Source organism: Astatotilapia calliptera, chromosome 1 (genome assembly GCF_900246225.1).
Source record: "Astatotilapia calliptera chromosome 1, fAstCal1.2, whole genome shotgun sequence".
Taxonomy (NCBI): domain Eukaryota; kingdom Metazoa; phylum Chordata; class Actinopteri; order Cichliformes; family Cichlidae; genus Astatotilapia; species Astatotilapia calliptera.
The window spans coordinates 31263672-31277245 of NC_039302.1; the positions used below are offsets into that span (position 1 = coordinate 31263672).

The window sequence follows — 13574 nt, forward strand, 5'->3', positions numbered from 1 at the left end:
CAAAAACCTTTCCCGTCTTCATCTTGCTACCCCTGGTGCATGTTTTAGCAACATTTTGGTCCGTTCTGTTTTATAAATTCTTAACTTTTTATGGAAATCACCTTTCTGGCGAGTCTATCACATTGTTCTGCATGCTGTGAGTTGTTAGAAAACAGTGAGGAAAACCATGGGTAAAATAAATTTTACCACCTGACACTGGTATGTTCCTGATTTGTTATTACATGCAGTATGAGGAGCTGGCTCAGTCTTGCTTATTACACAATAACAGCTGGAATTCCCATTATTGCCACCTATTAATCTACAGGCTTCATTCCAAAGCAACAGCATGATCAATAGTTATTACTTTGGAACAAATAAACTGATGAAGCATTAAAAAAAGTAAAAGAAAATTAACAAAAATGTGAAGACTGTCTCTACAAAATAAACCTATTGTAGTTTGTCATGATATCAAACTACTTAAAGATTAACATCTTCTGTTGTGAAAATAAAGAAACAAAGCACCCACATTTGGAGAATTTTTTTATTATTATTCCTGAATTTCCAGGCAGATCTTGGTGAAAATAGATTAGTGTAAAATTCACACAACTTTCATGTCTTCACGTCGTTTCCTTAAGTTATTGAGTAACTTTTCTTGAGATACACTTAGATTACCTTGACATAATTTCAAACCCACGCTACCTACAGTTTTCCCCCGTTCACTGACGATCACAAGAGCACTGCAGAGTAGTTGTGCAGGCCCAGTCATTACATCCACTTACAGAGTATCAGTTTATTTTGTCTGCACTTTCCCAAAAACCATCTTGTGTCCCTTGTTGCCGTTTCATGTTTGAAGTATTAAAATCCAAGCTGTGCCTAGATCAGAACTCCTCTTCTGCATTTTGACAGCGAGACTGTTTGAGCAGGGTCAGGCGTGCCATCACCTCGGACACCGGTAGTTCTCCGTGGACTTTGTTGTCCCTTGTGCGCACATTGACACTGTTAGTCATCTTCTCCTTCTCTCCAACCACTGCCAAGACACAAGACAACAACAACTTTACACGGGCCAAGTTTCACCACACACTCCCACTTTGCGTGCTGAATTTGTCAGCTGTTGGTGGTTAACCAGCTTGGAGGTCTGTTTGGCTTCTAATCAATCAATTAAGAATGTTTATTTTGATGACTTTGACAGATTTTTACTTATTCTCTTCCTTCACTACATCCAAAAATCTTCTGTGACACACCTCTTTTCTCCTTCCTGTTAGCTCCATATTCAAACACCCTTTGATAATGTATCCACTATCCCTCCTCTGAGAATGTCCAAATCATCTTAACCTTCAATCTTTAACTTTCTTTCCAAACCGTTCAATTTGAGCTGTTCCTTTGTTGTACACATTTCTAATCTTGTCCATCCTGGTCACTCCCACTTGAAATCTTGGCTCGACTGCCTCCAGCTTAGCTTCCTATCTTTTTTTTTTTGGGCCACCATCTCCAAACCACACAAAATGGCAGCTCTCACTAACATCTTGTAAACATATCCTTCCACAAATCACCCCTGACCCTCGACTCCCTCAACTCTGCCAGCACTTTCTTCTTCACTTGTATTATGTATTGTCCATTGCTTTGAATAGTTGACCCCAGATATTTAAACACATCCCCCTTCACTACCTCTACTTTCCTTGCATCTTTACTGTTACAAAGGTCAAACTCCTGCCTGACCTCATTTGATAAAATGTCCATCACCAATAACAACAAGAAGGGCCTCAGAGCTGATCCCTGATGTAATCCCACACTCAATCTTAAACACATCTGTCGTACTCTTACTGCACACCTCACCAAGGTCTCACTGTGCTCATACATGCCCTGCACCTCCCTCACATAAGTCTCTAGCACTTGAACAGTAAAGTTTCAGGCATTTTATTTGAATTCTTATCCATTAAGCAGGATCTGATCATCACAAATTCATTCTGAAGCAAGACTATGACCTCAGGAATTCTGACAAAGAACCACTTTTCCTGACCAGAAGAACAATGAGTCCTGCAGCAGATGGCCTGGCCCCCACAGGGCTCAGAACCAACATTAGTGATTCAGTTTGGGAAAACATGAAGAGACAGAAGACACTGACATAGCCTAAATCCAAAGAACTGTGGAGAATTTAATTTACTTTGTACCGTGTTAAACTATGGACACATCGTTTTCACTCACTACAAATGTACAAGCATCCTCATTTACCCGTTATAGACCACACCTTTGTACAGTTTGTTACTTAATGATCTAACTTGGGGGTTTTATTTTTCCTCACCAAGAATGAAGTTATACTGTGCCAGCTGAGCATTGCGGATTTTCTTGTTTAGAAGGCAGCTGGAGTCCAGATCAGCATCTGCCATAAAACCAGCTTCTGTAAACTGCTTACACACCTGACATGTAGAAATTGTATTTGTTAATGTTCAGTACATTTCAAGAACTTTCCATACTTATTGTCATTAACTACTGCATTACAAGAAAGAAATAATCAGAGACTAAGGCCACAATGGGGAAGTCATACCTTCTTTGCGTAATCCTCACAGGATGGGTTGACAGGCACTAACATCACCTGACGTGGAGAGAGCCACAGAGGCCTGGTGGAGGGTGAAACATGGGTATTACAACTTTCACATAGTGAACGATAGAAACATGACATGATCTGTTTCCTCAACAAAAAGGAGCTAAAATCATGATCTGAGGAGGTAAAAATCATGCCATAGTTGGAGAGCTGTTAGTGACAATACAGGTAGAATTTTATAGTAAGCCAAGATGCCTACAATAATTATAAAGACCAAAACATATTTCTAAATAAAAGAAAGATCAAAGCAGTGGGTCATAATACCACTGTATGTTAGTAGTTTTAGTAGGCCCATTGTGCTTATTGCCATCTCTATTTTGAACTCTAGTAAAATAGCTTTGCATAACTAAAATTGGGCTTCATGAGAACCCCTTTAGATAATCATTTGCCTGAAATAAGCAGTTTTAGCTCCTTTGCCTCCTTTTTAGACAGCTCTCTCCAGATTGGCCCAATCTCACAAATAGCTGGTTTGAACATCAGGTAGGTGGGGCTTCTGGTCTTACAGCCAGATGTGTGCCTGGGATCACCACAGGACAACTGAATGCTTGAAGACTGAACTGCTGGCTCACCAGGACTGCCATTTAAAATTTTAACCTTGTTTAATATGAGCATCCACTATTGTGACAGAAAGTACCAAAATTAATGGGTGTTGAATACAAAAGTAACCAAAACAACACATTACCATTTCCCTGCATAGTTCTCTGTCAGAATGGCAATCATCCTTTCCACTGAGCCTAAAATGGCACGATGGATAATGACTGGTCTGGATTTGTCATCCCCATCTTTTCTGTAATTGTAGCAAAAGAAACAAAAATAAAAACACTTATGTTAAATATGGTTGAATAAAAACATTTTGATGTATTGTTATATACACACTGACTTAGCAGCTCAAACTGGTTTTAATGTCAAGCACTCTTTTATTATTAACCCTGCAATCATTCTCATACCTTCCCATTGTCTTTCCAGAGACAATACTTTTCTGACACAGACGTCTATACAACTATAAACACCATTTATCCATGCACTGCCTGCTGTCTATTGCTGCACAGCACGTGTATAATTTTCCCCATGGTGTGTATATTAATTGAAGTTCCCTGTGAGTCTATAGCCTGCCACCTGCACAATGAGTTCAGATTTGCATAGAGCAGCACAGGCTGAGACATCTTATCCAGGAGGGGCTTAATGCGTAATCCTTGGCGCTGTAAAGCACACAGACTCAGCAGTGTGTCAATATTTTTATTAGGTGACTCACCCCACAAAGGTCAGATTGAAGCGGATGGGCAGCTGGAAGTCCAGCTGAATGGTTGCACACTGGTGGTAACGTCCAATAGCATCTTTGATCTTAATGTCAATCTGCAATAACACAGAAAGAATTATACTTCTTTCCAGACCACAGAAGGAGATTCAAACTGAGCCAGTGTTTGGAAGGAGTTTAAAAAAAATGAAATAAAAAGATTCATTCAGAACCTTGGGTCCATAAAAAGCACCGTCACCAGGGTTCAGTCTCCATGGCTCTCCAAACTCATTCAGGCTGTTTTCCAATTGCTGTCAAGTATGAGGTAGAGGTTAGCATGTACTTTAAACAATACAAGGCAATTACTGTAAATCACGCCAAGTAGAACTACAGTAAAGTCCATACTTGGGTATAGAGTTCAGTTTTAATTGGTGCTCTTATGCAATTTATAGCTGGACACCCGAAGGAATCAAGCCAAGAAAATGAGTAATGTCTTTTTTTGACAACACACCACCCACAGACAATCATGAAACTTCACAGATTTGACACTACTACTGCATAATTACACGGCAGGAGACCGATACTATCATCCAGAGTAGTTCTGTGTCAACATGAGCTTTTATTTGCTTAAATCTCTGCTATCCCTTTAGATTTATAATTCAGTAGTTGGATTTCCCTTTTTCACACGATTAACTACTTAAACTGTGACTCATGACACAGTTTACCTTCTCAGCTTGATTCCACACAGCAATGTCACCCAAATACTTGTCTGGGCGAGTGGAGAGGTGAAGCTGGAATGAGAATCCAAATACATCGTAAACACAGCGGAGGAAGTCCAGACAGCCCTTCATCTCTGACTCGATCTGTTTGAAAAAAACATATATACACATATGACTCAGCATTTAGGAAATGACTCATAATAAGCAGGTACCTGTTTTTAAAAGATGTTTTTCCACATCTTGTTAGAAGCAAAAAACATCCCACAGAAATGTTAAAAACTACTGATGTTGTGACCTGATCCATTGTGCAGAAAATGTGAGCGTCATCTTGCTGGAAACGGCGCACTCTGGTCAGCCCGGTTAGTGTTCCTGACAACTCGTTTCTGTGTAGGACCCCAAAATCTGCCAGCCTCAGCGGAAGCTCTCGCCATGAGCGAGGCCTGTGGCTGAACATCAGACTGCAGGAAAACCAAATTAAATTACTTATATGTATGAAGTAATGTGTGCGATTTTGATATACAAATTGAGAAGGAAAACAAAAAAAAACAAAAAAAACAAAAAACAAAAAAAACAAAACAAAAAACAGTATTTCTTTCCTGAGAGCTCTACATTTACCAGTGCCCGGGGCAGTTCATTGGCTTCAGAGCAAATATGTCATCTTCCACGGAGAAGGAGAACATATTTTCGCTGTAGTGCTGCCAGTGGCCAGATGTCTCCCACAGTTTGCTGTTATAAATGTTGGGGGAGGCTACTTCCTGAAAGCCTCTTCTCCAGTACTCATCCTAGAAAAACAACAAACCACATTGGCTAAACACACCATTTAGGCTGCACAGGTACTCAACTGAATCATGACTTCTGGCATGCAACCTTAAGCTGCAACAATGGAAATCACATTGTGTGGGCTGTATTTATCCATTTGTTGCCATTAAGCAAAACATTTAACAGGCTGTTGAGCTGTTTAGCAGCCAACAGTACAAAGACACTAACTGGAAGAATTTCTGTCAATGTGCAAAACTGTGAATACCAAAAAGGAAGTTGCTGAAAAAGAAAATGCTTGCTCACCCAGCTTTCCTAGTATTATTTACCAGAAAATGGAGAATTTCAAAACCTGGAAATAAATGAGTGCATGTACTGAAATACTCATGACACTTCAGTCAAAGTCAGCACTTGTTGTCTATAAATATGAGCTGGGTTCCCTGCAAAGTAACTTCTGACTATTAAATGTTTTGGTGAGATCTTGGAAAGGGAAATGCATAGCATGCTGGTATAATTTTCTCTGCAGTTTTAACAGATATAAGTGATGTGATAATGATCTTACACCCTGTCTGTGCAATGTATGAGTTTGTCTTGGCATGGCTTGGTTTGGGGGTGTGTGCTGCGAAAGTCTTCAAGATGTTAGCATGTCTTTCCAAATACACCACGGAGACAAGTTCCTGTAGAGTCAGTGAACTTGTCTGAGCAGTTGAAGTTACGCTGAAATCTGAAGACTGAACTTTAAAGACCTTTTGAGAACTTCCAAATGTAGAGAATCTGCAGCTTCAAAAGTACTATTAATTTTCCTACTTTGACAACATGTGCAGAGAGGACTGGATACAGCTATTATCTTCAACTAAATGTACAACCCCAATTCCAAAATGTTGGGAAGCTGTGTAAAATTTAAACAAAACCCAACTATCTGTATGGTAGTACAATGTAGAAACTGAGAAAACGTACCACTTTCAAAAAAAAAAAAAAAAAAAAAAATACTGTCTCATTTTGAATTTGATGGTATCAACATGCCTCAGTCCCTTGCATACAGAAAAGTCTCCAGACTAACAGACTCAATCTTCTGATATTATGCGCTGCAGATTAGATACTCAAAGTCTTTGCAATTTGTTGTTGGAGAAAATCATTTTGAAATTGTTTACTTCTGAGGAACTCTGTTGCTCCAAGATTCTCTTACTGTTGTCAGTTAACTAGTTGCAAAATATTCACCCAGCTCTTTTTTTTGACCACTTTGTTTTCCCACCTTTTGACACTTGTTGCTTAAATTTAAATTGAGCAAATATTTTTCATGAAATAGTAAGGAGGTCTCAATTTAACAATTGGATATGTCGTCAATGATATATTGTGAATACAATACGGGCTTGCAAAAGACTGTATTCTATTTTTATTTGCATTTCACACATCTTCCCAAAATGTTCAGAATTAAAGAGTTTATGTACCATTCAGTTTGACCTATATTTAGGTAAAAGGGCCTTCATAAGGACCAGGCCACATTTCAGATTACGCACTGTCAGGGTCCAACCAAAGTTTTCTGAAGCTCTGAGGTATTGATGAACAAAGCTGAACAAAGCTTTTCACTTGGTGTTACTGTTAGAGAATTGTGGATAAATATGATTGTCATTGTGCAAGATGATTAGATCGTTAACAGGACGATTAGATCTTTAGCATGAATGCTGACTTCTGTTTCCTACACAGACACACATACACATATCACCGATCACATCACATGCTCATAGACACACATCAGATGTTCTCTTTTGCAGACACACATGACACATGTTCACATGTGAGTGTTTTATCTGTTGCATGATTAATGAGATGTTTGTGTGACCACAGAGTTAATAAAAGGCTGCAGGGGAGGCTGGCTCTTTGGAGTTGTCTGGGACCAGGTGAGGAGCTTGCAGCTCCAAGACCCTGGTCCAATCTGCTCCCCTTGCAAGTTAAAATGGATCGAGCTCTGTCTTGCTTTGTTCATGGGAATAAGTCTCTAAACCAGTGGGGCCTGCAAAGTGCAGACCTAACAGTTACGCTACTTATTTTTGAGCTTCTGTGATTGGAAAAGTCACAGCGAGTGGTCTGCAAGCCATTGAGAAGGCAATCACGATTGCTACTCTGAAAATGCAAAGCACAGTCGTCATGGACTGTAAAATGATTGTAAGGGTTTCTGTGGTTCAGTAAAGTCCTTCCAACCAAAACTTTACTGAGACAAACGATCCTAAAAGTCGACACAGTGTAATATGAAAACAATGTATATATGAATACTCTGGATCTGAGGCATACAATTATACACAAACAGTAATGATCCAAGCATTGACCTTAAACACTGCTTCACATCTACTGAGCTTGTAATACTGATATTCAGTTAATATTATCTGAATGTTCCTATAACATTTTCTCAAAATGATAAAGATATTGGAGATAAAATAAGCATTTGGCTGTATCTCCTACCCTGATGAATTCTGTCAGTGTGTGGTAGATGTAAGCTCCCCGTGGCATGAAGAAACAACTGCCTGGGCTGAGATCATGGAAGAAGAAGAGCTCTTGGTCCTGTGAAGCAGACAATTATAAAAATGATTTCATATCATCATTATCTGCAGGTACAGCCAGGAATAAACTCCATGCACAGCAGACCATCTGTCAGTGAATGACTGCCCACAACCTAACAAGAGAACAGAATAAACTTTTATCAAAAAGACTTAAGACACAATTTAATCACTATGGTAAGCACTGTTAAATCCAATTGAATAAATATTGTATTAATGACAATAAACTTTGCACTTTCCTTTGAAAAGAGGCTGTGAGATTTCAGTTTCTTGGCACTTACTTCTAGAAAGACCCCAATTACAGACCAATTTGAAATTCAAATCATGCAAAGGATTAAAGGAATGGTTTCTTATGAAAAAACACACAGATACACACCCTCATCTCTATGTGTGCCAAAACATATTTGAAGAGTTTTGTTAAATTAACACATTAAGACCAGCTACTGCATTACAAGAATAGACTGTAGTAAGAGATTTAAAATGTACTGGGTCCATGCTGAACTATAATAATAAAAAAAGAAAAAGGGGGGGGGGGTCAAATTAGAAAAATACCACCGAACACCGTCTTTAAACACAACATGTCACTTTTGCCGCCTCCCTCCAACTGGCTTTGACAGCCTCATAGCTTGTGTTTAATATGGAAACTGCGTTGTAATAAGTGCTGATTGAGGTGTTGCCGTCTGTGTCTCCCATGCTGGGTAACCAGCTGGGGCGCTCTGATGACTCACTCACACTTGTTCTGAATGTGCCAATGTGAGGAAACACAGTGCCCTCAGCTGGTACATAGCAGCAACAGGCGATCTGGTTTTCAAGTGAGAAACCTCACATTCGATCAGTCTTGTATGGCACTGAAAATATAGAGAAGCTGAGAAATCGGTTTGGCAATGAGTTCTGCTTGCTGGATTACATAACAAGAGAACTCCTCTTTAACCTCTCAAATAAATGCATTTCATTTCCCATTTCTTGTGTGCATGTTCACAGTTAATGCTTGTAGTGTTGGTCCAGGTTTGTTTCAGTGTTTTGACACGTCTATAGAACCACCGAAACAAACTAGTGAAGAAAAACTTCTACAAAAACCTGAAAGTGGATCTGTTTGCCATCACATTACATAATTACAAATTAAATTGCACTTAGTACTGGGTTTAGGATTTGGTTTTAGGCCTGAGTCAACTAGGCATGCTAAAACACTACTGCCTACAATGACTCACTTTTCCAATCCTGCGATGGTCTCTGTTCTTGGCCTCCTCCTGAAAACGTTCCCATTCCTTCAACATCTTTGAGTCTGGGAAGGATATCCCATAGAGCCTCTGCAGAGTCTCCATGTCAGAGCGTCCCTCCCAGTAGGTGGAAGAGTTCTGATGACAGAATTAAAAATGCTTTTTGACTCAGTTTGTTAGGTGCTTAAGCCTATGACAACATTTTGAAAAATCCCTACAGTTTGCATACAAGTAATCCCTCCAAATCTTTGGTGTCAGACAGGATTTTTTTCCTACTTTGCACCTAAATAGTGCATTCTATATTCCCAGTTGGAATTTGATTCTAAAGCGCCCTCTCAAGTCCAATTTCCTACTCAGAAAGTCAGAGCACACTCAGCAGCCCAGAGCTATCAAGCCAAGATGGCAGGACTGCCCATAAAGGGTAGTAAAACTTAATCTATACAGTCACTGTTATTTATTTGCGGTAAAGCAAATAAATAACAGGTAGAGCAATGCAGCACTATGCTGCATTGCTCTACCTTACTAAGAACCAAAACAAATCTTGATTTTCCTCGCTTTTTTCTGGAATCCGCTAACAAGTTCTGACATCCCAGTTCCAAGGTATCTGGAACACAGCACCAGTGTGATGCTGTAGAGGGTGTATTCTTGCTATAGTCATCTTGGGCATAAAGATTTTGCTGTTAAAACCTTCTGTTCTTTACAAAACTGTAAATTAGATGAAAACGGACTTGAAGGGAAAGGCTTGGTTGATCTCAGACAATCTCAGATCTTATTTTTAACTGTGAAGCATGCAAAGATCTCTACTAGAGTCCAAGAACAAAAATATGGAGTTGGAAATACCTTGTAGATCTTCATGGCCTTGATCTTGCCTGTATGTCTGACATGTGGACCTCTGCACAGGTCAATCAAGGGTCCACATCTATCAAAGAATTGTGACTTACAACAGTTAGCATTACAAGAAAATAAAACTTTAAAAATAATAACAGTAACACAGTGGACATTTCAAAAACACAGCAGTTCAAGTTAAAAATAAACATCTTACCTATAGACTGTAGTAGTTGGGGTGGTGACTTTCTCATTGAGAATGCGGCATTTAAATTTGTTGTACTGGAAGATGGAAACGGTTGAGGTTAGTAAGATATATAAGTCTAAGCAGAAGCAGAAGACACCAGTCTTACCTCTTTCACTCACCTTAAACATTTTTAGTAGTGTCTCCTTGCTGACTTCAAGTCTCTCAAAGGGCTGTTTTTCCTTCACCACAGCTTTACATAAAGATTCCAGGTCCCCAAACTCCATGCTGGACACACCTCTGGAAACAGCAAACATATTAAAAAGGACTCTAGGGAAAGGGACAGCCAACTGGCACAGTAATCTGGATGACATGTGGGTCAAAATCAAAACCCAAGAAGTAGAAACCATCACAGCTCACATCAAGTCAGTAGATGGGAAAATTAAGTTCATCTGGGAAGATACAAAGGACTCCTCGATGTGCGCATTGAGGAGTGCAGCATTGATGTTTACCAGAAACCCCCCTCTCGAACACAAACTTTGAGTAATCAGGACCCTGCAACACCAGGCAGAAAACGTTTCCTCTAAGCCAGAAGGGAAAATGAAGGAACACACACACACACACACACACACACACACACACACACACACACACACACACACACACACACACACACACACACACACACACACACACACACACACACACACACACACACACACACACACACACACACACACACACAGCTCATGAGAATCTTCTCCAAGCACAACATCCCAGTGTACTTCAGACACAGCCACACACTCAGACAAAAACAGGTTCATCCCAAGGACAAAACACCCAAACACATACTAAACAACATAGTGTATATGCTGTGCAGTGCAGCAAGGAGTGCTCAGACCTCTACATTGGAGAAACCAAACAGCCACTCTATAAACCCATGGCACAACAAGAAGAGCCACCTCAACAGGACAAGACTCAGCTGTACATCTGCATCTGAAGGATAAAGATCACTCCTTTGAGGATGCCAATGTTTTCATTTTGGACAAAGACAGATTGTGTAAAAGAGGAGTGAAAGAAGCCATCTATGTCCACTGTGAACAACCATCCTTGAACAGAGGGGGTGGCTTATGACACCAACCGTCTGTAACCTATAATCCAGTTTTGAGATCCCTTCCCAGACGCCCACTCACATCTTGTGTCAATTGATCTCAATAAGTCACATGATAGGGTGAGGCAAGGTCTCGCAGTGGTTTCACCTGCAACCTCTGCTGATAATGACCCACACCTTGGCTCATGTGATTAGGCACATGATCAATACTGGGCCAACAATCCTCTTAAGGGACAACTCCCAATAGCGCTTAAAATCTGGAACTCTCCACCAACTGGTCTTAGAACTGAAGCAGCTTCTCAGGTGAGAGGTGAAACGTCTTCAAGAAACTCAAAGAAGTCTAGCCGCTTTTCATTTCAAGCTCCTTATATTAAGGGACTCAAGGTTAGTCAAGTCTGACATGAGGATGCTGTGGACCACCAGTCTATAATAAAAATCTCAAATGCATACACATGAATAATGATGATTATTGGCATGATTAATGCCAAAATGCCATACCAGAACATTCAAACTCGAATACAAAAAAAATAAATAAATTAAAAAAAATAAATTAAAAAAAAAAATGTATGGAAATATTGAGCTATTAATGGCAATACTTGCTCACTTTTGTCCATCCAGGAACATGTCGTAGTAGAAACCGTTTTCTATGGGAGGTCCATAACATAAACAACCCCCATAAAAGCGCTCCATTGCCTCCCCCAGGATGTGAGCACTGGAATGCCAATACACCTAGGGATTAAATAACATTAACATTCTTGTGAGAAAAAAAAAAAAGTAGTTACAGTAACTCAGTGTATGTTTATGGATGCCCTCATAAGTTTGTTTTGTACAATATTGAAAATATTTAAGAATAAAATTCATTGAATGATCTCAGAAACTGATTTGCAGTGCATTTATGTTGTGTCCTGCCAAATTCTGTATTTACAAACAATATTAAATAATTATTGACAACTTTAAAGGTTTAAGAGTACTCACAGCCTGAGCGTCCTCATTGTCAAAGCGCAAGATCTCAAGTGAGCAGTCCTGCTCAAGAGGCCTGTCCAGATCCCACAGTTCCCCATTTACCCGAGAAATCACAGCATTGTCAGCAAGACCCTGACTGAAAGACAAATGCAAATCTGTGTCAGCGGTTTCTCTCATTATGATAAAGCATGAGAATTAAGAATATTTGCAGAAAAAAAGCATAAAGAACACAGAGGCAACATTCTCTGTTGTTATTATTAGTAAATACCCACATTAAGTAACACAATTATTAGCTGATTATTAGTGATGAAATCAGTGGTACTAACCTGATATTACAGGCCAGCTGATATGGAGTAGTGACCCAAGCTTTGCCCTCCACCTTTCTCCCATCTGGGAGCTCCACTGTAATGGGCTTACGGTCTGCAGCTTTTTTTGACTGCAGGGCATCGCTCTCTCTCTTTAGTTCCTCATAAAGACTGAGACGCTCTGCAATGTATTCAGGCCAGGGACTCAGCTGAAGCAGATAAAAAATAAAATAAAAACAATCGAAGTCAAGAAATTGTCCACACTTTGGTATCAGCGTTTGGATGAACAGGATAACTTGCAGGTCCTGTGATCAGCACCTCTTTCATGCCTCCATCTCCTTGCACCTTGTCGTGTTTCTTCCCTTTCTTGTTCCCATCACCTGTTTTTGTACTCACAGTTGCCACCTGTTAATCAGAAAAGAGTGTGCTTCTTCAAACCTGCAATGTCCTCTTATCACGATTTCTGCCAAGCCACATTATCAGCCTATTCACCGCTTAAAGAGTGCAAACACATGGGCTTGACTAGGGTTGCTATTTCTGGAAATGGGGTAGCATAGCTTGCCATTTCACGGGACAGAGGCCCGCTACTCATAACGACACAGGACTACTACGGCTCACAGCTTACTCACATTACAAAAAAAACGATTTAAACTACACCGGTCTGTATAATTACCTTGTTATTGTCAGCTCGGTTGTTTGTCTGCTGAGGTTTGGTGGTATTTTTCTGCGGAGCTTTGTCACACTTGGCTCCTTGTTGCCTCTTGCCCCGCGCCTCCTCCAGCTCCAACTCCGCCTGAAGACCCCGCCGGAGGTGCAGCAGCCGATACCTGAGCTTCTCATTCTCCGTCCGCAGGTTCTCCAGCTCCGGAGAGACCACCGCGAGACCGGCGGCGTCTAGACCTTGACCCAGTCCATCCCGGAGCGTGGATATTTCCCTGGTGAGGAGCAAAATTTGCTCCTCCTGGGCAGCCAAACGTGCAGCCAAGCACTCCGCCATCTTTAAATAACCACCAATGACAGCTGACTTCCGCTGAGCTTTTATAGAAAATAAAAGCCTCGACTCCAAATTGTGGTAAAAGGACAAACCAAAAAAATGATCTATCTCTAACCAAATTAGATTTGATATAGAG

At 40.3% G+C, this 13574-nt stretch overlaps 1 protein-coding gene across 1 annotated transcript; it reads right to left on the reverse strand.

Moving 5' to 3' along the window:
- Positions 1-506: 506 nt before the first annotated feature.
- tars3 (threonyl-tRNA synthetase 3) lies at positions 507-13471 on the reverse strand. Its single transcript, XM_026174298.1, has 19 exons — positions 13118-13471; positions 12763-12849; positions 12466-12653; positions 12152-12275; positions 11781-11905; positions 10248-10365; positions 10099-10163; positions 9897-9975; positions 9048-9194; positions 7745-7843; positions 5147-5313; positions 4827-4989; positions 4538-4675; positions 4046-4123; positions 3831-3931; positions 3261-3365; positions 2522-2594; positions 2279-2393; positions 507-1006 (listed from the first exon to the last, which is right to left on the reverse strand). Exons 1-19 carry the CDS (start codon positions 13439-13441, stop codon positions 858-860), a joined length of 2445 nt encoding a protein of 814 aa, XP_026030083.1. The 5' UTR covers positions 13442-13471; the 3' UTR covers positions 507-857.
- Between the last annotated feature and the right edge of the window lie 103 nt (positions 13472-13574).

Bases quoted from the DNA above. Each gene is read 5' to 3' on its own strand.
- tars3 (XM_026174298.1), bottom strand. From the start codon at position 13,441: ATGGCGGAGTGCTTGGCTGCACGTTTGGCTGCCCAGGAGGAGCAAATT. The intron at 12,850-13,117 runs GTAATTATACAG...TCTGATTAACAG, and splicing joins ACCGAGCTGACAATAACAAG to GTGGCAACTGTGAGTACAAA. The intron at 12,276-12,465 runs GTTAGTACCACT...TTTGTCTTTCAG, and splicing joins CAGCTGGCCTGTAATATCAG to TCAGGGTCTTGCTGACAATG.